This window comes from Aphelocoma coerulescens, unplaced genomic scaffold (genome assembly GCF_041296385.1).
Source record: "Aphelocoma coerulescens isolate FSJ_1873_10779 unplaced genomic scaffold, UR_Acoe_1.0 HiC_scaffold_73, whole genome shotgun sequence".
Classification (NCBI taxonomy): Eukaryota; Metazoa; Chordata; class Aves; order Passeriformes; family Corvidae; genus Aphelocoma; species Aphelocoma coerulescens.
Window position 1 is genome coordinate 67,454 of NW_027184060.1, and position 22,905 is coordinate 90,358.

A 22,905-nucleotide genomic window follows, 5' to 3' on the forward strand; every position below is an offset into this window, starting at 1 on the left:
TGTCTAACTTACTTCTTCATGAGAATAAGAACTGGTAAGATTGTCAGATCTTTAGTTTCTCTCAACTCTCATGTATGAGTCAGTAATTCTCTACGCCCAGTGTTGCTGTGGTACCTAATTGTAGCATGTTCTTACCACTTTTGTTAGAGGTGGATCTTTCATGGACTGTTGTGTTTTGGCTTTTGTTTGGGGTTTTTTACCTCTTACCTCACTCCCAGATATTTCAATTTCCCCATGTGTACAGGATGTGTTCATCTTCTTGGTTCCTCTATCAGGGGCTCAGTATTGGAACTGAAATGCTGGCTTGTGTTTCTGATGATGATACCAGAGATGTCTGACTTGTGCTTTGAATGCATGTTACTGCTTTTGTGGGGTCTGTGTTCCGTGTGGATCGTTCAATGACAGAACTCAAATCCAGGAATCAATTCTGAAACACCTTTTAGAGATATAAGTGTCAGACTGAGTAGTACAGAATATAATACAGTATAGAGATGTTCCAACCTGCAATATGTAGGACTAGGAAATCCATTTTCTGCCTCAGAGCTGGAGTGAGCCTGAGTGTCTCCTGCACAAAGCTCCACCAGCAACTGCACAGGTATTGATCCAACAGCATCATCTCTCATTGCACCTAGACCCTAGCAATTTTTGGGAAACCTTATTGTTGTTTGTCTCAGATCCTACTTCTCTTTGACCCTAGCAGTTGAGAGTAAAGCAAAGAGCACGTCTATACTCCACTTGCAAAACACAACTGAAAAACAGGCCCAGCTGTAAATTTGCCTCAGCACACGAGGGTGCACACCTATATGCAGGACAGAGGACCCCAGCACTTCCTATTTTGGTATCCACTGACCTCATTCAGCCAGTTTTCAGTCTACCTCACTGCTCATTCAGCTTGTACTTCATCAGGTTCTCTGTGAGGGTTTTATGGAAGATTGTCAGTGGAAAGCCTTACTGAAGTCTAGATAGACACTATTGCACTCTTCTTCCCTCATCTCCCAGGCACTTCTTTGTGGAAGGTTATCAGGTTGATGAAGAACAGCTTCCAATTTGCAAGTTCATGCTGACAACAATGTCAATTTCAAGCAAGTACTTTGAATAAAGGGGGTTTTTTTTGTCCCAAGCAGGTCCTTAGTGAGGACAAGGCTTGGTCTCCTTTTCCTGCTGTTTCCTGCAAAAATGTTACTCTCCTCTTTTTAAGGTGGGCCTGGGTTCTGCAAGATGCTTTAGGAATTGCTTTCTGTCTTTACATGTTGAAAACAATTCGCCTGCCTACATTTAAGGTATGAAAGTTAAACAGGTGTAAAGAGAAGATGTTTGCATGTATGTGTTTGAACAGAGGAGTCATAATAGAGTATATTGCCTTGGAAATACACTTCTATTCATATGTAGTGTGGAAAAAAGGGATGCAATGAATATAATGTAGACCAATAAATGTCATGTGATTGTTCTGTAGGTTCTGTAGAGTGTTGACTGGTAAATCACACACCAGCCATTTATTTATGGGTTTGGTGTTAGGGTTTTTTTGATGGGGGTTTTTTGTTTGTTTTTGTTTTGATTGGTTTGGGTTTGTTTGTTTAAAATTGACATACAACTAATGCATCAGTCTAATGTTTTTTTCAAATCTTTATGAACTCAGTCAGTATCCTAAGACAAAAATCTGTATTAGTCATTTAGTTGCCCCTTAAGCAGCTCTTCAAACTCCTGTTTGAAATTATCTTCACTTATAAGTTTGTATAGACTGACAGGATATGGGTGTATAGTGTTTCAGGCTATGCCTGGCATCCTCCAGTGCAGAGCTTCTTTGTGTTTCCCAGCAAACTGAATTCGTACCATTTCCAGATTTTACATGATAAAGAATTTTGGGCACTAACATGTAATTTTGTGTTTAATAATTACTTTCTTTTATATGATGAATGCAAGACCCTATTCCTCAATCTGAAATATTTAGGAATTAGGAAGAATACATGGATGACTTGTTTTAGTCTTTATTAGCTTTTTCTTTCACCTTCTAATTCCTGATTCTTAGCTGTTTGCTAATGTATAGTGTGTAAATACCAAATATCTTGTCTCTTCCTTCAGGGTTGTACCTTACTCCTCCTGGTTCTTTTTGTGTATGATGTATTCTTTGTATTTATCACACCTTTTCTAACAAAGGTAAGTAAAGTGCTTCTCTATTGCCTGCTGCCCACAGAACAAAGTGTAATAACTTGTTTCTCTGTGTCTTCCTAAATGATCCCAGAGCTGCTGAGTGAAGTGTTAATTTACAATTTTCCTGTTTTTTTCTTTAGACTGGGGAGAGTATAATGGTGGAGGTGGCTGCAGGCCCATCTGATTCTGCCACTCATGAAAAGGTACTGCATGTAGTCTGAAAATCTGGCACTAACTTTCAACTATTACAATTTTCACTTCTCTAAAATTCAAGACCCCAAAGCTGAAATAGAGATGCCAGTCTGAAAAGAACTTAATGTGGGAATAAGTGCTCCTGAATGTTTATTCTGGAGGGGCAAAGCAGACTTGTAGTGGTTCATCACACCAGCTTTGGTTTTCCTTTATCTTTTTTTTGACAGGGTTTCAATATAAGAAAGCTGGTTAGCTCAGCTTCACAAAAACATGACCACATCTGTGAATATTAACTTACAGCTAATTAGACATAAGCATCTTTTCCTAAAGAGATAAAACATATAATCAGTCTGTCTCTTCCTTCTCCTTCCCTTCTATGATATTTGCTTTATGAAAAGCTGAGGCTGTAGGTAAAGGAGAGAAACACAAATTGGAGACAGAAGAAAACAGAAGTCAGTGTTCAGTGGGTTTGCACCGTTGGACAGCAGCCAATTGCATGAACACCTTACAAGATGTGGCTGACTCAGGGAGGAAAGTATGTGAGATGTAGGAGACAGATACAGTGAGCAAAACAAAAAAACTAATCTGTAGGAAAACCTGGTTTTGTTAATTTAAGGAATAATTGGATCTATTTCAGTAATGAATGTAATAGTGTCACGTGGGAAAATAGCAAAGAAAATTGTTGTTTGCAGGACATGGATCAATCCATACAGTCTGTACTAATTTCTTTGACTTCTTTTGTTTTTCTCTCCTGTACCCCTTTAGTACCCCTTTGGATTCAACTTTATGCACAGAATGAATTGTATAAAACAGTAATGAAAGTATAAGTAGATAAAATTATTTTGGCACTAATATAAGAAAAGAAAAAATAAAATAAAGTTTCTTTAATGTACTATAATAAAGAGAGTACAGGTTTGCAATGGACTGGGGCATACTGTGCCTCAACATTGCAAATTGTGTAATAAATAGGAACACTAGGGGCAGGGAAGAATCTTTAAAGTGATTTGAAAAATGACTTTTTAAAATTATTCATGTCTTGCTCTTTTGAAACTTTTATTACACCCAGGTGAATGAACTGTATAAATTGTTATTTCTTATGCACGTAGCAGCTTACCTAAATTTCTTACATACCTGCAGTTAAAGCAGAGTTGATACCTGATTGTATGTGAGCACTTTGAAATTCACATAGTATTTAGAAAGTATTTCATCGCTCCCATCTTAAATGCATTCTGTTAGTTATCAGTAGTATTGTATGTAATTAATGTATAAAAAGATACATTTTCTGTATTTGAAGCCTTCAGTTTGAGTGCAGCAGAAACAAATTCTGGTAGGTAGTGTCACTATGCTTTTCATCAGACATGTCTCTCTCATTCCAAGCTCCCAATGGTCCTGAAGGTTCCACGACTGAATTCCTCACCATTGGCTCTGTGTGACAGGCCTTTTTCTCTCCTAGGATTTGGAGACATTTTAGTTCCAGGTATTGTTTAGCATGTTAAGAATTTTACTTGTTGCATTGTCATATTAGTTTATTCCTCTTGTACTTCTGCTTCAAGTGGTAGGTTTGATTGGACTACTATAAACATGATAAATTTTTAAGTATAGGGGTTTTTTGTGCACTATTCACCTTTTCAACAAGAAAAATGCACGTTAATCTTACGGTGCAGTTTCACATGGAGTGATGTCAAGAAATGTAGAGAAATTGCAGGAGTTGATTTAGCAACTGATTCTATACTGTAAAGCATCTTTAATAGTGTGGCGATAGAGGAAATTATTTGTCCATTTGCACATGGTTTAAGTACAGATGCCTAACCACTCACAACTTCCTGATGTTGTTAGTCACACTACATCCGGTATGTCTATCACACCTTCTCTCAAATTTGGTTTTAGATAGTATGTAGAAGTATTCCTGGCATCACTGCAAGTGAAATATTATGCACCTTCTGGCTTTCAGATTTCTTCGGAGAAATAATTTGTTTTACTTTCTAGTATTTTGGGAAATATGAACCCTGTCATCTCCATTAGTGTCCCCTCCTCCCCCAGTCCTGCAACAAGCATAGTCATTAACCATAAAATTATACTGTCTTCAATAGCAGCTTGAAGGGCTGAACTTACTCTTGCTCTTGTTGTGAACACTGTATTTTTAAAAATGTTTAGTAGGGATGGGATGACATTTTAATCTGTGATCTGCATGTTTGTAGCTGTTTATTTTACTTTTGGAGTGCTTCTGATATATAGGGCTTGTGCCATCAGATAACTGGTTTGTAAGTTGTGCAGCCTACTGGATGTGTTGTCATGGTGTTTAAACACAGGGTGCCAAGGGAGTTTTGGGGGGTGGGGGAAGAAAAATTCTTGAAAGTTCCAGCTGGTTTGATGGTTTTGTTTTTATGATGTAGTGCATGTCTAGGTTGAAAGCATATTGTAACTGTTCTTTCCTTTCCTAGGCTTACTGGTAGCCTATTGCCATAGGTTTGATATTCAGGTGCAGTCATCCAGAGTCTATTTTGTAGCCTGCACGATAGGTACGTACCACAGTGCCACCTGAACACGAGACCTACAGGAGTGGCTCCCTCTAAAAGCGTGTCATCAGTCTTACATGGCATAGTTTGGGGTTTTTATCCTGTTCCTCCTTTTATTATTGAACAGAAATATTTAGCAAAGTGCTTTCAAGGCTAGATCTTCCATCACCAAATTAGCTGATGTTGCTTTTCTGAGCTGTCTTGTCTGCCTTACGTAAGGGGAGCTCCTTGTTACCATGGCTGCCAAGGGTCTCACTCTTGTAGTTACACTACCTTTACACATGCTCAGCTACTCATTCTGGTTTCTTGATTCATGAAGCTTTGAATTTATTGTGCATGAGAATTCAGGTTCAGGGATATCATCCTTTGACTTTGTTCTTAACTTCTTGTGTAGTCTGAAAATCCATGACCTATGATGCAGGGAATTTTATTATGATGACTGTAACACCTCTAGATAAGTCTTCTTCTTTAGTTTGTAAAATCTACAGAGTTACATGCCATGAACTTAAATACTCCTCAGGAATAGGATCTGACAGATTCCTGTTGTCTTTCTTACAGTGTACTCCTGCTAGCAAAGATTTCCAATGCTTGCAGTAAATTTCATGAGAAATTTTCATGATCAACTTCTTTAGAAATTCTTTTGAAAAAATACGTAGGTTCATGGACACTTCTAGCAGGGGTAGAGAGATGCTTTTATTTCAATGTTCCAAATCATTTTCTCTCATATGTACTTAAACAAAATTGTTGTCTTATCTGGTACTTTCAAAATGTGTTTGCAGAAGTAGGAAAACGTTGTATTGATAAAGAGTCAGCAGTGTGCTTTTGCAGCACAGAGAATGAGCCACATACAGGGCTGAGTTAGCAAGATGGAGTCAGCAGTTATGAGAGGAGTGATTATTCCTCTCAATTTGTCACTTAAGACTGAGTCTTAACCTGGATCCCTGGTGCCAGACAGACATTGACATACTGGAGTAAATCCAATGGAGACCATCAGGATGGCAGAGGGCTGGCCTACAGGGTTGTAAAAGAAGAGAAGGCAAAGAGGAGATTCTGTTGCTGTCCACAGCTACCTAATGGGAGACTGCAGAGGACAGAGAGACTTTTCTTACAGGTGTGCACATAAGATGTGAGGCAATGGACTTAAATCACATTAAGAAACAGTAAGAAATATTTTAACTAGATATAAGGAACTCTCAGTAATAACAGAATATGCCCCCCCCCCCCCCAAATATTTTCAAGAACTGTAAAGAAGTACTTTTTATTTTAATCACAGCCCTCTGAGATCATCAAGTCCAGCTGTTAACCCAGCACTGCCAAGCCCACAACTAACCATGTCCCCAGATGCCACATCCACACATCTTTTAAATCCCTGCAGGAATAGGGACTCCAGCATTGCTCTGGGCAGCTGTGCCAGGACTGGAAAACCCTTTTGGGGAGGAAGCTCTGCCTAATATCCAACATAAACCTCCCCTGGCAGAACTTGAGGCCATTTCCTCTCGTCCTGTCCCTTGTTCCCTGGGAGCCCACCTGGCTCCACTCTCCTGTCAGGGAGTTGTGGAGAGCAAGAAGGTCCCCCCAGAGCCTCCTTTTCTCCAGGCTGAGCCCCCCAGCTCCCTCAGCTACTTCTCTCAGCCTTGTGCTCCAGCACTTCCCCCAGCTCCGTTCCCTTCTCTGGACACGCTCCAGCCCCTCAATGTCTTTCTTCACCTTCTGAAGAAAAATCAGTTGGATTAACTTCATTGTCTTGAAAATGTAATTGAAAATAATTACATTATGAATCCAAGCTGCTTCTGTTCTACTAAATAAATTTTTCCACATTTATGCAGAAATAGAAAATAATAAAAACATATAACCTAGAGCAGGCTGGCTTTTTTTTTTTTTTTCAGCTGTGTGGCAGGATAGTAAGAAACAGCCAAAGCCAACCCAAACAAGAAGCACATTATAATGGTCAAAATATTTGTCTGTATCTGCTGAATTCATAAATATAATATGAGGCACAATATTTCTTATATTTATTTTGCTTAAGGTAATTATTTAATTGCACGGTATGGACTAGGCCAATCACACTACTTTCACATGTTATTATCAATAGAAACGCTGTAGTATTCCAAGTTTACATGACGTAAATAATGCTTCTCTCTAAACAGGACTGAAAAGCTTCTGGAGATGTTTTACATATTACTTGAAAAATGTTCCAATGAGAATGTTCCTTTAGCTAATTATTTAGTTGTGCTTGAGCAAAGCTATATCTGAGTAACTGGTTTTTGCTGGGTTTCTTTTCTTCCAGCATATGGCATAGGCCTTCTTGTGACCTTTGTTGCCTTGGCACTGATGCAGATGGGGCAGCCTGCTCTCCTCTACCTGGTGCCCTGTACTCTCCTCACCAGCTTCGCAGTGGCCCTTTGGAGAAGGGAGCTTGCCATGTTCTGGACGGGCAGCGGCTTTGCGGTGAATACCAGTTTGATATGAGTGTCTTCAGGAAATGCTAATGTTATAAAAACCTAACTAGAATTAAAGTTGAGTAAAATATTGCAGTATTATCACACAAACACAAAGATTTTGGTTTTGCTTGATTGTTTGCTTTTTTACATACCTTTTTTTGCCTCAGTAAGGTTTTCTGGTTTTTGCAGTGTTTATGGCCACTTAAATCAGACTACTGAAAAGTAAAGTAGACCTTGTCTATCCTTGATTCTGCCAAAATGTTACTTGTTTGATCTCTCTTGGAAGTATCAGTAGTAGTAAAAGCTTACAATATTATATATAATGTGGAGTTTAGTACTATATAAAATATACCCTTAAAATATTTTCTTCATATTTTTTCATAGCTTACTGTTTATGAAGGTGGAAATGTAGTTCAGTATAGTAAATTACCACTTTGTTTCAGTGTGCTGAAAGTGAAATTAACTTGTTTCAAAAAGGAATCATTTCTATCATCATGCATGATTTTAGTTTTTGAATACTTACTAGAAGGCCAAATCTATCAAGCTAGAGGTAGCCCCAGTGAGTTCTGTTTTATTATTCAACTATTTGTGATAACCTTCACAAGCTTCCACAAGAGAAATTAATTTAATTGTTAGATAAATATTTGAGATCATCTGAAATGTTATGTAAAAGTTGCCAGTTCTTGTGCACTGATAGTAAAGGTGGGCAGAACTGGACAGTGGCCAAGGACCAAGTGCCTGTTGCTGCCTTATCAGCAGAGCACATCTGAAACTGGTGAGGAACAATCACTCAGAAAGCAAACACTTTTCTGGAAGGAAAAATTCCCCTGATGTCCTATAAAACACAAAGAAAGGATAACTGTATACATCTGTCCACTGCTGGAGAATGGTAACAGGGATGATGGACCTTTAATCTTCACCTTGTATGACCATTACCTCGGATAACTGGACACAATAGTTCTTGTTTTCCATCATTCTAACTGTGATCTTCCATTTACAGAAAGACCTACCTCAGCCTCCCGTGGTGATAGCTCCTGTCAACTGCCCTCAGCTTCCCAAAAACAGCAGTGTACCAGCCTCTCAACAAGACACAGAGCAAATGACCAATCCCACCCTCCATGTGAAGGAGCTGCACGGCTCCACGTCAGCTGAAGAGGAGCTGGCTGATGCCAGCGCAAAGACAGACCAGTCAGAAATCTCTATTGCCCAGAGTGAGGAACCAACTGCTCAGAATAAGGATGACCTTGAAAGCAAATGCCTAAATGCAGAACAAAACCAGCTGGAATAAGTGATGTGATAAGAACTCCTTACTTTCCCTCACAAACATATCTATATAAAACCAGTATGTATTTAGGACTGGTTTAGTAGGGTTTGCTTTCATTGAAGAACCTCACTGGGAGTCTGATCATCAAATCCAGCAAGGAATGTTCTGTCTCCAGCTTCGGTACAGCTACACTTCAAACATATTTCTGAAATATGGTGCTCTCCAGGAGTTCTGATGTGTGGGTTTCTCTGATCACTGTTAGTGAATGCCTTTGACCATTTGTTCCATTTGCATTATAGCGAGGTAGCATTAAGAGTCTTTATTTACTCAGTACTCTGTGCTTGTGTGGCTGTTTCACTGCTTTACCATGGTGTAGGTTAACATGGAGGAAAAGCATTGAACAAGTCTGCTACAATGCTTACTTGAGAGAAACATGGTCTTTTTCTTTTTTCTTTTTTTATTTTTTTTGGCACTTTTCTTATTGTCACCTTTTACTTTACTTCTCCTGACTTGTCAAAGCCATTGATGAAAGGGAATGCATTATTATAAACTGACATTCAGGAAATGCAGAGAATGGTTCAATTACCATTACTCCAAAAGGCTTTATACTACCATGGTGCATTAAATGCATCTCTTAACTTTTTTGTCTTTGTTTTTACTTCTAGGTACCTGGGCTACTAGTCTAGTTTAAAAGGCAGGATGAGTAGAGCTCCAGGAAGCTTTCTAGGCATTCATGTGAACTCTTAAGGGCTGTCTCTGATAATAAACAGGGTTGGTCACAGAATGCTGCCTGGAAGCAAATGCTTATTAAGAATGTTTAGAAATAAAATACAAGCCAAATAGGTAAAAAAAAAAAAGGTAGTAGCACTATACTAAGCTTAACAGGCAGTATTTTCATTGGGAAAATGTTAAAGTGCAGATGTTCTTATGTTTGGGGCTTTGAGCTTCTATTTGTTGTTCATTCAAGGAATATAATTGTGATTTCTGATTTTGAAGAAAATAGTCTGTTTTTTCATTCCCAGCAGAGCACATATGGTGCTAGAGACAGTTGTAACTTAAAGCTACTTGCTGCTCAGTAACTTACCAACTGCCTAAGTCATGTTTTGTCTTTGCCCCAAGAGTAGTAGCCAAAGCGTGGTCTGTCAGGTTCTGGAATGAGCCTGGGATCTCACCTATTATTTTGCATCTCTTGCTACATTGTGAAGGAATTTGTGAATTTAAAAATTTTGGGGTGCAGCTGGTCTTACTTCACATTCCTGAAATTGTGTGTTTTCCTGTATAACATGATTGAGTCTTTTAGGCATCAGCTTTTGTACATAGAAAGATGATGGGATTTGTGTATTACTTGTTCCATCTGAGTATATTTGGCTTTATCAGAGGAGTCTGTTCTGCACTTAAGTTGCAATTCCAGAAAGCCTCAAACACTTCACACAAAAACTGAAATCGAAAATTGAAGTATTATAGGATCCTTAGATATGATTCCAGATTGCATGGAAGAAATACTCCCAAGTATTTGAGAGCCCAAAATGTCATTTACAAAAGTGTTGTCACAGTGATGCAATGAGAGGCCTTGCTGTTGAATTGGAGTTGAAGGGCTCTCTTCTCCAGTCTGTCTGTTAAATATCAGCCATTGTCTTTTTGGCTAGGTCTTCCAAAAGTTTGCCCTGTGCTTTTTGGATGATAACTTCTGTGGGCAGTGGTAGCATTCTTTCTCTAGAATGTGAGCAGCTTTCTCTAAAACCACACTGTGGCTTCAGAGTTTGGCCAGCTCCCGCTTAAAGACTTGAACCTTGTCTGATAGGATGATACTGAGTTTTTTGGAAGGCTCCCTGAGTCCAACGGCCAACACTGCAATTAATTTACAAATTGCCCTAATGGAAGATAATACTAAAGTGATCTGGTTTTCAGTCTCCTCTTTAATGGACTGTTATTTTGGCCAGCAGTAACCCGAACCAGTTCTTACTAATAAAAAGCAACAGAAACATTTCACTGAAAACTTCAATCAACTGGATTATGCCTTAAGTCATTGTGTAAGTATGTGTATTAAATTAAGAAAGCAATCTTGTGTTTAAATAATGAACTTGACAAATAGCAAGATAAATTGGAGACTGACTCAAAGTTCTATTGGTTTTTGCCTTGATCATCTCTTAGTCATAATGTTGTTTGGAGTAGCTCTCTACATGTTTAAAAGCCAGTAACTTTCTGACGATGAAGCATGAGGTATTATCTACTTGAAAGTGTATTTAAGCATTTGTTCTCCTGTGTGGTTAGGAAACAGTTTATATCTCAGATTGTTCATAGCTCAATTAGAACAGAAGAACTGGTGGCACTGAACTTGTAGGCATTTCACAGTTGCATTTTGGACCCAGGTTTTGGGGAATTTCCATCTATTTTTACATGTCACTTTTTTTTCCCACAAACAACAAAGAATGCAGAAAAAAAACCACCAATAGCTTCTCAGTGCAGTTTAAAGCATGTGAAGTGGCAACAATTTACAGATTTTGACTATCTCAGTACTGTACGAATCAGGTGACCCTGGTGCTCCAGTTTGGCTGTGACTGTTCAGACCCTGATCCTGGGCAGTTCAATTGCTTCCATCAAAAACCAAGGCTGTTTTTTTATCTTTAAAAAACCTCCCTGATCAGCTTAATTTAAAACTTAATGTTGTATAGGAAGATAATGCATATCAGTTCAATCTGGCTGACTCTGATTTTATTTGATGATTTCAGATACACGTTACACACCAAACTTGAGTTTTAATATTTAAAGTAATGAAAGTAATATTAATGTTAAAAATAATGTTGATGGGCTTCTTGTTTATGTTTTTCACGTACTAAGCCTTATCTGTCTAGAAATTCAGTAAGGGTTCTGTTCCTGAGAACTTGTATGTATTCAGGGGAGGCATTTCTTTTAGTCAAAAAAAACCCCAAATGAACAGAAAAACCCCAACAACAACCAACACCACTGAGAAGAAAATCCATCTGAGAAAACCTGACTCTTTGGATCACAATAGTGAGAATCAGATTCCTTCAAGTGTTTGTTTTGGTCTGTTCCCTCCTGAAGGATTGCCCAAATGCAGCTGAAAGTAGAATGGAACATGAAAGACATGGGTGACAAGAGGGTGACAAGAGAAAAGTATCCCAAACCTTCTTTAAATTTTGTGGATTTTATTTTTCCTGTCACAAATGAAAAACATTTTAAATGAAATATATAAAATAGAAACTGAAAAGAATAGATTTAAAAATATATTCTGGTTTTACCAGTGGCACCAATAAAAGCACATCCACATATGTAAGAATTACACTTGCAAAAATATTTAATGTTTTCTCTAAACTTGGACAGATGCGAGACAACAGAAAATCTGCAGCACAGCCTATTTTCCAAAAGGTTTATTAATGTGTTTCATAGAAAACTTCATTTAGAAAACTGTGGGTTTCCAAATTTCTTGAACATTTTCCATGGTCTTAGATAATCAGTCAAGCTTTTCCTTCAGAGGATGCTCTTTCCTTACAGTACCCCTCAGTATGGCTGTTGTTAAGGACGTCTTGACAGTACTTTTCAGCCATGCACATTTCTGTTTCAGCTTTGGTTTTGGCATTCCTGATGCATTGTTCCAACTGGGAACAGATCATGACTACCATGGTAGTGCCTAGTGACTTCTGAGTATGCTGGAAACAGGCACAGACTGTGGAGCCAGACAGAGCCCAGCAGCCTGTGCTGAAATAACAGCATTGTGAGCTTGCAGCCTGTGGCCGCAGTCATTATCGAATTAATCTGCCTCTGGGAGATGCTGTGAATTACCTGCAGCTCTTTAAAAAAGCCAGTATTGGGTGTTTGAGAGCAGTGTTGCCTTGAAGTTCAAGCTGACATGAGCTGTTTCCAGTGCAAGATCTAGTAGTTTTGTTCTTGTCTTTAGCCCCATGGCTGGGTATGTGTTTCTGGTTTCTTCCACTACACAGGCTGTATAGGATGTAAAGTCCATGATATTTCTTTTCAACAGCAGCTTCATTCAGTCCAGGAACAAAACAGAGTATTTTGTTCATGCTTCCATCATTTGCTGTGTTACCTGCAGTACACTGAGGGCTGAATATGCTGGCCAAGCAGTAATGTGTACAACTAATGATTATCAACGCTTAGCACATAGCAGATTGACACAAGTGTGAAATACAGACATACCAGTAGATCCAAATACTCATCCAAAGCTTGCAGAGATGGTGCTTTTTTCCATGCCAAGTATAATCTCTGGTGTTTTAAAAGGAAATCTATGTAGGGCTGTGTCTCCAGGCAAATGAGGACAGGAACTGTGGTCAGAGGTCCAGAAAACATCAGCAACAAGGAGCAGTGAATCTTTAGGTGTTTTAATCTCGCGTGTCATTTCCCGGCTGGGGCAGGACATGAAGAACAGAGCTGTACTAACAGCTTTTCAGTTCAGGTTTTTGCCAGTGGTGCTGGGTAGGGTGGAGAGAGGGAGGATAAGAAAAAACTGAAGATGATTCAGAAAGCATGAGGAGACACTGAACAAGAAAGGCAATGGAAGAGTTGACTCCAAAGAGAAAACCAAAGGGCATGATAAATATCCAAAAATCTGAAATGCTGCTGGAAATTGGTTTGTCATTTTCAAGTAGGGATGACATTAGAATTAATAGACAAATTACAATAAGGAAACTTTGGCACTGGTGGTAGGAAAATTTAGGAGTGGATGACAGGTGAAGGGCTCAGTGGGGCAGGGCAGTGCCCAGTGCATGAGCTCCTTTGGTTCTGCAAGGAGAAAATTGAACCACACCAACCAGAGTCATTTCATGCCACTGCCCCTTGGGGCCAGCCAACAAGCCCTGGCCTACCTGTCCAGGTATAGTCTGAGGGTCAGGATTCCCGGGGTTTAATGATGTTATAGCATGAACTTTATCCTGGAGTACTCAATTTATATATCATGAATGCTGTCAGGGTGTTCTGTAACCGCTGTGATGGATAGTTCAGCTCTTGTGATACAAAGACTGTTTTCTGCTGCTTAAAAGTGATAAATCCTCTGGAAAGAAACCACATCAATTTTACTCTTTTTTGTCTATGTTTAATTTGTTAAATTGCTTCTTGCACACTGGAACATTTTCAGAACACGACAGCTTTGTGTGCTACCAGAAGCTTCCTTTGAGCACTGGCATAAAAGAACATTCTTTTCACTGATCCTCTCTATCATCTCTATTTATCAATTATGTGCTATTCTGTGAGGGCTCCACCTTTTCCAGTTTTGCAGTTAAATATTCAAATTACATGGAGTACAGACAACATTTTGCCATCTGTAGATTAGTGATAGGTGATGAATAATGTGTTTAGATTGGATTTTCTTGAGTTGGGAACTAGTGTACTGTATACAATCATCTATAATTTTGGGAACTAGCAGAGGACTTAACTTCGTGTGACGCAGGGGCTCAGGCTTGGTTCTGTTTCCCAGAAGCTGTTGGTGAGTCCAGCAGCCAGGGGTTACAGGTGCCCATGTTCCTATGATTATTTGGAGTCACCTTCCTTAGGTGAAGGTGGCATTACAGTTTATCCAGTTTTCTCATAATACTTTTCTACATGTCAACATGCAAGTTTAGCTCCAGATGGCAAACTTCATCCAGGTGTTTGTTTCTGAGAAATTCTGAGATGATCTGCAAGCTAGATTTTTTTGGTTGACAACTGCTTCCTGCTGACATGTGCTGTATGTTGAGAACTGACTTTGAGTGTTTCATGTAAATATTGGTCAGCTGAAAATATGCAGAGACCTGGTCTCAAGCCAGCTCATCACCAGCTCATGCCCCATCCCTGGAAGTTCAATGCCAGGCTGGATGTAGCCCTGAGCAACCTGAATCTAGTGGACAGCATCCCTGCCCATGGCAGGGGCTGGAATGAGATGATCTGTAAGGTCCCTTCCAACCCAAAATATTTTGTGATTCTAAGATTCTGTCATAACTCTTAAAAAAATTGGTGGCTTGGGCTGGTAGGAGCCCTGCAGCAGCAGACAGCCAACACCTCATAGTCAAGAGCTGCTGAAAGGTCTCCAACCCTGAGAATGTGACACTTTGCTCAAGCAGCAGCACCGTGTTCCGTCGGTGCAGTGAGGTTTCCCGGAGCCCGACCTTTGGGGTGGGGTTGCACACAGGAGTTATAGCTGATGTTATTTCCAATACAATAACTTCTTCCTTAAGCCAGAGGTTCAGAAAGGATAGAAATAGCTCTTTTCATCTGAAACATGTATGTGTAGTCAGGAAATTGCAACAAACCTGGAACTTCTTCCATTGTGGATCCAAGCTTTGAACGCTGGGATGGTGGGAAGGTGGTGATGTCTGGGGAGGAGCACAGTCCTTTACATGCATTCCCCAGCAAGGAACCAGAAGAGAATTTTATTGTTCTGCTCTGACCGAAGTTGGTTCCAATTTATGTTGAACAAAAACTTCAAAACAGTGGTTTAGTTTGACAAAATAAAAAGCAACCCACAGTGGCATAGGTTTTTTGGTTTGGGTCATAATCTCCTTTTTCATTATCCAGTAGTGGAGACTGCAGAAAATATATATCAGAGATGTTAGAGCAGACCCTAAGTTGGCAGCGAGCCCATGTGGAGAACAGGCTGATGGCTCTGATGGCCAGTTCGTGCAGCAGCCTGCCTGTGCTGGGGTGAACATGTCGCTTGTTTGTCTTCATACTTTGCCACTTGTCTCTTCCACCAGCCTTTTGACTCTCAAACTCTCAAAGAGCACTGGTTGTGGGAGAGCAAGAAGGAATCTCTGTGTCACGGTGCACTCCCGGTGCTGTATGAAAGGCATGAAACAGGGAATTGACCACTGTGCTCAGCCTGGGGCCTGGGCCGTGCGCTGCGTTCCTCAGGGGGCTGAACGTGAAACCTCTTTGATCCTAAAGTCAGTGACAGTAACTATGAGCTCTGTACTTTCAGCCTAGCAACATAGGAAAGCAAAACCTAAGAAAAATCTGGATTTACAGCCCTGCCCATGGACGCTCTGCTCATTGCTGACCATCTTCCTTCAAGGCTGGAGGAGCTGGGGTCTGATAACCTGCCAGCAATCCACGAGCCCTCTGTGACCCCTGCTAGTGTTACTTTACTAAAACTGAATCAGAAGTGCTTTGGGTGTGGATTGGTAGGAGGCTGGAAGCAAAACTTTCAAACCATATAAAGGGGATTTACAAGATAAGAGTTAAGACCCATTCGCTTAATGCGCATTTCTTGGATGCTTGACAGTCGCTGCCTTTAGAGAGGAAGTTGATTCTTGGAGGTAACATTATCAGTAGAACAGTCTTAAATGTCTGGTGTCTTTGTGGAAGGACTTTGTAATGGTGTTCAAATAGTAGTGTGTAGGATAGTGTTATGAAGAGTGCAGACTAGAAGATTGTTAATTTTAGCACTTGCAAATGCATGTGTTTACATATGTACGCATGAAGAACAAATTTTAAGCTCATTTCAGGTACTGAAGGAAAGATTTTCTCTTGAGCCAAACGTATTACATGTTTTTGCTGTTTTAAGATCTTCTATGCAGTTTGGCCCCTTAATAAAATTTTTAAAAATTAGAGACAAAAAAAACCCCCTATAAAACACTAAAAAAACAACCCCTCCCTCCAAAAAAAGAACAGCTAAGAAAGTTAGCCAGTGTAGGAAGACTGGTATGAAAACTTAGTTGGAGTATTTTTCCTGCATGGGGCTGTTATTTCCAAACAGACAAGCTATGGTAATGAAGTGCAGATGGGACATAAAGAATGAGGAATTTATTTCTCTGTAAGGATGTAGTCAGTGATGCTGATAAAATGAATGTCTTTCCCCAGTTCCCTGGTTCCTACCTTGTCAGTCAGTCTGTCAGTGTATACACCACACGGATCAGTTCCACAGTTGTAGCTGACTGTGGGGTTGTCGATCCCCCATGAGAAGAGGGTCCCTTTCCCCCCACACAAGCTGGGGAAGGTGTAGCATTTACTACTTGATGACTTGCAAAATTGTGCATATTGCATGATATCTGCAAGGATAGATAAATCAGTAATTCTGTGACTTTTGTCTCTGATACAAGTATCTTATATCTATGGTACAAGATATTTTTTCTGCTGTTATTGTTTGCAATAACAAAGAACTGACTGTGTCACCTTGCTGATCCCTTCCTGTGCTGACAGTAGGAGAGAGCCATTGCGAAGACCAAGGGAAAAAGCAAGTTTGTTTCTAAGTAGTAAAAGACATTTTTGGCAAACATTTCTGTTTTTCCAAAACTGTAGGTCTTACCATAGTACATGCATCAGATTTTCAATTCAGTCTGGGTGGCCTTTTCCCACCCTATGTCTGTATGGATCTTTAAGGTTTTGATACCAGCCCTCCCTCTGAATTACAGCCTTGTATCCAATTGCACAGCACATCATAATATATATATTTTTATATATGTAAATACATTGTAATACATAGGATTTCCAGTGACTAGATGTAGATTAGCTTTCCTTCTGTGATGTAACATGGAAAAAACCCTATTTCAAAATTAACAGGGATGGCAGAATCTTAGGACAAAGACGTGAGAAATATCCCAAGGGTTTCTGTAGAGTGCATTTTCTGTGGAGTAATGAAGCCTGTTTCGGGCATATATAGATACGATGAAAGAAAACAAACTTGAAAATGTCAACTATTGTGTTCATTTGGTTTTTTCCTTTTGTTTTGCTATCAAAAAACACTGGAATTTCCTTTAGTCTGTTTTAGTTTAAAACTGTAAAAATTTTCTAGAAGTGTCAAATAAAGATACTTAATTTTTGGACTGAGTTTTGCTATTTTATATCACCCTTAAGTTTGAAACACTTTTTTTTTTCTTGTTTGCTCTGGGATGTGATAAAATGTCTTGTGGAATTTATAAAGATCACCGTGTACAGCTCCTATGAGCTGGATTCCGTGCAAAATTCTTAAAACTTGCTCAATACCAGAAACAGTGTTTGACATCCGCACACAGTTCACACAAGTAAATCTCTTTCCCTGGCCTTTTTAACCCTGGCAGAATCCCAGAACAGTTTGGGTTGGAAGGGACCTTAAAGCTCATCCAGTTCCACTGCCCTGCCGTGGGCAGGGACACCTTCCACTGTCCCAGGCTGCTCCAAGCCCTGTCCAGCCTGGCCTTGGGCACTTCCATGCTCTGGGCACCCTGTGCCAGGCCTCACCAGCCCTTTAAAGCTGTGTGATCAGCTGTACTGATAAACTGGGTTTGACTGCTCTGTTGCATGCTGAAGTGCTGTTGCTTGGGAAGGCAGGTGTTTACTCACAGCCCCTCTTTCTAAGAAAATGCTGAATATCTACTGAATTACAAGGCAAGTCATGGCTGTATCCAGGAATGGTACAAACTGACAGCAGGCACAATTCCACTCCTGCATTTCACTTTTAAATACACAGTACAGCTGAGAAAAGAGAAACTGAGAAATTTCTTGTGATATCTGACTCTAAAAAACAACAACAAAAACAACAAAAAAACCCAAACCAACAACCCCCCCCCCCAAAAAAAACCCCAAACAAACAACAACAAAAACAACCCAACCCGCCAAAAAAACGAGCTGCAGCAAGAGAGCGTTTCTGTCTGGGCTGTCACTGGGGAACTGAGACAGCTGCTTCCATTCAGACAAGGAGAGTTCAAAACCAGAAAGATTGGGTTTGTTTTAAATAGAGGGTGGTAAATACTAAGAGACAACCTGGACACGAAGCTCATCCTAAAGTGTTGTAAACCTCAGCCTGTATTAGTTGAAACAGTGCCTGGTATGCTAGATTTAGACATACATCTGCATGCTGGAACAAAATCAGCTTAATGAACGAATTGTGTGACCATTATATTCTTGTACTTGGCTATTCCTGTATCTGTTGCATAGACAAGGACAGAGCATTTGTTGTTTGTGGTTTTTTGGTGGGTTTTGTGGGTTTGGTGGGAGGGGGTTTTTTGCCTTTTTTTTTTTTTGCGGGGGGGGTGGTTGTTTGGGTTTGTTTTTTTTTTAAAAAGCCCATATTTTGGGTCTTGGCAGAAAGTAATGCTCTAATGCAGAGTGACACCATTCAAACAGGAGGAGGTTGACTGAACTGCTGGTTTGCTGAACGCTTGTGGTGGAGCCCACAGTTCTCCCCACAGTGCCACAGGTGCAGATCCATCACTAGTGAAAATCTTGACATTCCGAGCTTCTCCTGACTACCTTGGGCATTTGCCAAAGATCTGTCCTACGTGACCATTTCTGCATCTGCAGGCACAGTTTGTGCGGACTATTTACAAGCATCTTATCTCTGTACACCTTGCTCAGTGTTGCAGCAAAACCCCCTCGGGCAGCTCTGGGAGGAAGGGCTGGATTCTCCACATTCTCCGCCCAGGATGATGGCTCAGTTAAGTACAGGGATTGCTCTATGTTCAGGTGCTGCCTGAAGGTTGGTTTCAGGGCACACTGAAATTCCCACCTGGAGAGCTCCTGTGCCCATTGTTGAAATGTGTTTTTGCAAATGTGTTCAGTCAATTGCCGACTTTCAAATCAGCTCATTGCCTCACTTGTGCAAGTGATTAACTGGGGAGTTCTTGGACCACCTGGGGACTCCAGGACTTGGCTATGCTGCAAATCTGTCCTATTTTTCTTCTTGTGGGAACTTTAACGAGGCATAGACAGTATTTTGATCTGGATTTTCTGTTTAAATACAATTCCCATATTCACGGTTTCTCAGTTTCACCTCCAAGATAGATTTGACTCTCTAGATCACCTCTGCATACTGCTCTCAGTTAGAAGAGCTCCTTGGAAAGAGATGCAGCTTTCAGAAGAGGGGTGCTCTGTTGTCCTGGGGTGACGTTATGAAGCCGCTTTATCCCTTACCCACCCTCTCAGTGCCCAAGGACGCTGTGCCTTTAGGATGCACCCAGGCCGAGTGCAGGGCGGTTCAACGGGGGCCCAAGGGCTCGGGGGGTCTGGGCAGGGCTGCTTTTCTGGGTTTCCTTTGTGTTCCAGCTAGCCGGGAAAATGTTCTGTTGGGTTTTTTTTCTTGTTGTTTTTTCCCTTTCCTTCCCCTTGCCTCGCTGCCTCCCTTCCCTCCTCGCTGGTCCGGGCAGCCTGTGGGGGCGGCCCCGGCTGCTCCGAGCCCACGTGTCTGTTCCCTCTCCGGGAATTTGCTGTATTTTGAGGGGCTTTTTTTTATCCTGTTCTACCCTGGGGTTTTTTGGTGTTAATAAACAGTTTGGTTTTTTTTCCACTTTAATTTCTTGTGACCCACTTGTCTTATTGGTAGAGGAAAAGGGGAGGCCCTTTTCCCTTCAGAGTGTTTCCTCCTGAAGTTTTATCTCCAAACCTGAGACATCTCTGTCTCCAGTGGCTCCTAGGATCACCCTGCTCCCAACAGATGCTCCCGAGCAGGTCATGTTACGGTCAGGTATGTCTGCATCCTCTGCAAGTGCACAGCCATCTAGCCCAGCCATTCAAATGTTCCATGTTTTCCTCTGTGTGGGGCAGGGAAAACCCCCTTTTACATGGAGGATTACAAGGAAACACCACCTGAGCAGCAAGACTTGGCCTGCTGCCCCTTCCTAGGTCAGCCTGCTTCACAACATGGGGTTGGACTAATATGGACAGAGAACATTAAGGAGCTTCGTGGACTCTGTGGTGTGGGGGTTAATCCATCCCAGGGGAAGAATTTTATAGTCTTGTTGATCTTGAGGAGGTTTCTTTTGCCCTGTCAGCTGTACTCCATTACATTGTTACAGTCATGTCAGCTGTAGTCTTTAAAGCTGGAAAAAATACCCACACCACCTACTACAGTGATTAGGGCAATAGTACTATTCACAGAAATCGTTATTTCAGGCTGTATTTTCAGGATTTCAGGTGTCTTATTCACAGAATCATGGAATGATTTGACTGGAAAGGGACCTTAGAGATCATTTAGTTCCAGGCCCATGACATGGGGTGGGCTAGGCCAGGCTGTTCAAAGCCACATCCAACCTGGCCTTGAACACTTCCAGGCATCCAGGGGCAGTCCACTGCTCTGGTCAACCTGTGCCAGGGCCTCACCACCCTCACAACCAAGAATTTCTTCCCAATCTCCCATCCAGCCCTGCCCTCTGGCACTGGGAAGCCATTCCCTGTGCCCTGTCCCTCCATGCCTTGTCCCCAGTCCCTCTGCAGCTCTCCTGGAGCCCCTTTAGGCCCTGCAAGGGGCTCTGAGCTCTCCCTGGAGCCTTCTCCTCTCCAGGTGAGCACCCCCAGCTCTCCCAGCCTGGCTCCAGAGCAGAGGGGCTCCAGCTCTCAGAGCATCTCCTCTGGACCCACTCCAGTAGGTCCATGTCCTTCCTGCTCTGAGGACCCCACAGGTGAACACGGTGCTCCAGGTGAGGTGTTTCAAATGAAAAATTCATTCCAAATTACCTCCAGAAGTCCAAATGAAGAGTATATTTATTTTGTGGCTTTGTACCCCCTGGATGGGACAAAGGGCATTTCAACTCTGTGGCCATTACAGAGCTGTTCAGTAGTTGCATACTCTGAAAACAATTCCAACGAAGTTCAAGCAACTTTCATTAATAAGAAGTTAGTGAGTCACTCAATATTTCTGTGATATTTCTGTAGGGAAAAAAAGAGAGAGAGGGAAACTCTAGCGGAAGACAGCCATATAACCATCAGTTTTGTATATTTACAAAAAAGAATAGTGCAGAATTTAATTTTATGAAAAAAGGCTTTTTCTTCTGAAATGTCTCTCATAAAGTTATGTAGGAGCATTATTCTTTTCTATTCCTATGTTCTCTTATATCATGATTGGTTTATCACTCTGAAATCAAGACTTAAAATTTAATTAAATTAACTAGTACTTTTTTTCCCCTTCAAGCATGAGAAATGTCTCTTCCCAGTGCAGAAAAAGAAAATGAAACAAGGAAATCTGCACTTAAAATGTCTTTTGGGGGCTGCAGTGTGTGTGACATACGTCTTGATGTGTCAGGATGGGGTTCTCATGATAAAAAACTCTTCATTTCTGATCAGTTTTCATAAGCTGCTTTCTGTCCCCATTCCATTTCTTAGCTGTTGTACCACAGGGAAAGAACTAGGAGACACAACCATTTAACGTCATGTTCATTTTTCCATGCCCTCAGTAAAAGGATCTTCCTGGGAAGCAGAATGAAGTGAATGGTCTTTGAAATCCTTCCATTTAAAGTTCTTCTCACTCTGTTTTTAGCATCTAGAAATTTTCATGACCATGGAAATAATTCCATATCCCATGCACAGCATTTTCCAACACTCCAACATGAAATGTAGCAAACCTGCTAAATACTGTTAAAGACGTTTAAATCCTTCTGGTGCACCACAGTGTTTTTCTGATTGTTCTATTAAATTTTGAGTATTATATTGCTTTAGTGCAGTGTTCATTTTATCTGTACGTTGCAACAGTGTATGCAGCAAACACAAGAGACAAGGGTGGTCCCAGCTGCCCCTGTAGAGTTTGGTTGCCAGAGATCACATCCCTAGTGACTTGACTTCTCAATTAACTTTGAAGTGTTTGCTCCCAGCCCCTTCAGCAGGAGTGCAGACTACTGCTCCTAATTTCTTACTTATTTGACCACTGACAGATTTTGTTGGTTTCTTCTTCTATTGCAGTCCTATCTCTCCTCCTCCCCTTATTACTTTTGGGCTTTGATTATGCAGTTTTGCATCTCCATTCAGTCAAAGATACATGCAGATTCTCTTTATCTGGTGAACTATTAGAAGGATGTCAATCCCTCACTCAGCTGTTTCACAGGGATGTACAGTCTGTCTGAAAGAACAGGAACTGCTTGTGGTGTTCACTGGCTCACAGCCAAATGTGTTCAGATACAGATATTGCAGCATTTTTCTGGTTATTAGCTTGGTGCTAATAAGACCGAGGTTCTGGGTTTGATCTTCATATGGACCATTCCCTTAAGAGTTGGACTCAAATGATCCTTCTGGGTCCTTTCCAACTCAGACCAGTCTGTGATTCTGTAATCATCCAAGTCTTCATTATCGATGCTCAGAAGGAAACCTAAAACAGATTTCAGTGGTTGTTGCTTAGTCTGGAGAGATCCATGGGACAACAGATGTTAGGAAGGAAAGGATATAATCAAAACAAAATCAACTTCAGAGAAATCTCTGTGATAATTTTATCATTTCAGAATCCTGTGTTCTTTCATTGCTTTGATATCAAACACATGAACTGCTGAAGTTTGCTGTTCATGTTGAAGCTACTTAGGGACAGAAGTGGGAGTTGGATGAGAGCTGACCGTGTCAAGGAGCAGGCAAAAATTCAGACTAAAGCAAAACAAGTTCTCGGTTTTACACGTATTTTTTGTCTTTTCAAGATGGCAGAAGGGTCATCTGTGGGCTTAAACAT

The 22,905-nt window shown here is 40.8% G+C and overlaps 1 protein-coding gene across 3 annotated transcripts in view; it reads left to right on the forward strand.

Moving 5' to 3' along the window:
- Window positions 1-17,332, forward strand: part of LOC138102380 (signal peptide peptidase-like 2B) — a 32,779-nt gene extending 15,447 nt beyond the window's left edge. For 2 of the 3 annotated variants that reach the window (XM_069000083.1, XM_069000084.1), the window contains exons 9-15: window positions 1,199-1,280; window positions 2,080-2,154; window positions 2,289-2,351; window positions 3,718-3,817; window positions 4,782-4,859; window positions 7,144-7,304; window positions 8,298-17,332. In XM_069000083.1, coding sequence (XP_068856184.1) covers window positions 1,199-1,280; window positions 2,080-2,154; window positions 2,289-2,351; window positions 3,718-3,817; window positions 4,782-4,859; window positions 7,144-7,304; window positions 8,298-8,585 — 847 coding nt within the window. In that variant the 3' untranslated portion in view covers window positions 8,586-17,332. Of the gene's footprint in view, window positions 1-1,198; window positions 1,281-2,079; window positions 2,155-2,288; window positions 2,352-3,717; window positions 3,818-4,781; window positions 4,860-7,143; window positions 7,373-8,297 lie in introns of all 3 variants that reach the window. The other variant, XM_069000085.1, reaches the window with a different exon arrangement.
- Window positions 17,333-22,905: the final 5,573 nt, after the last annotated feature.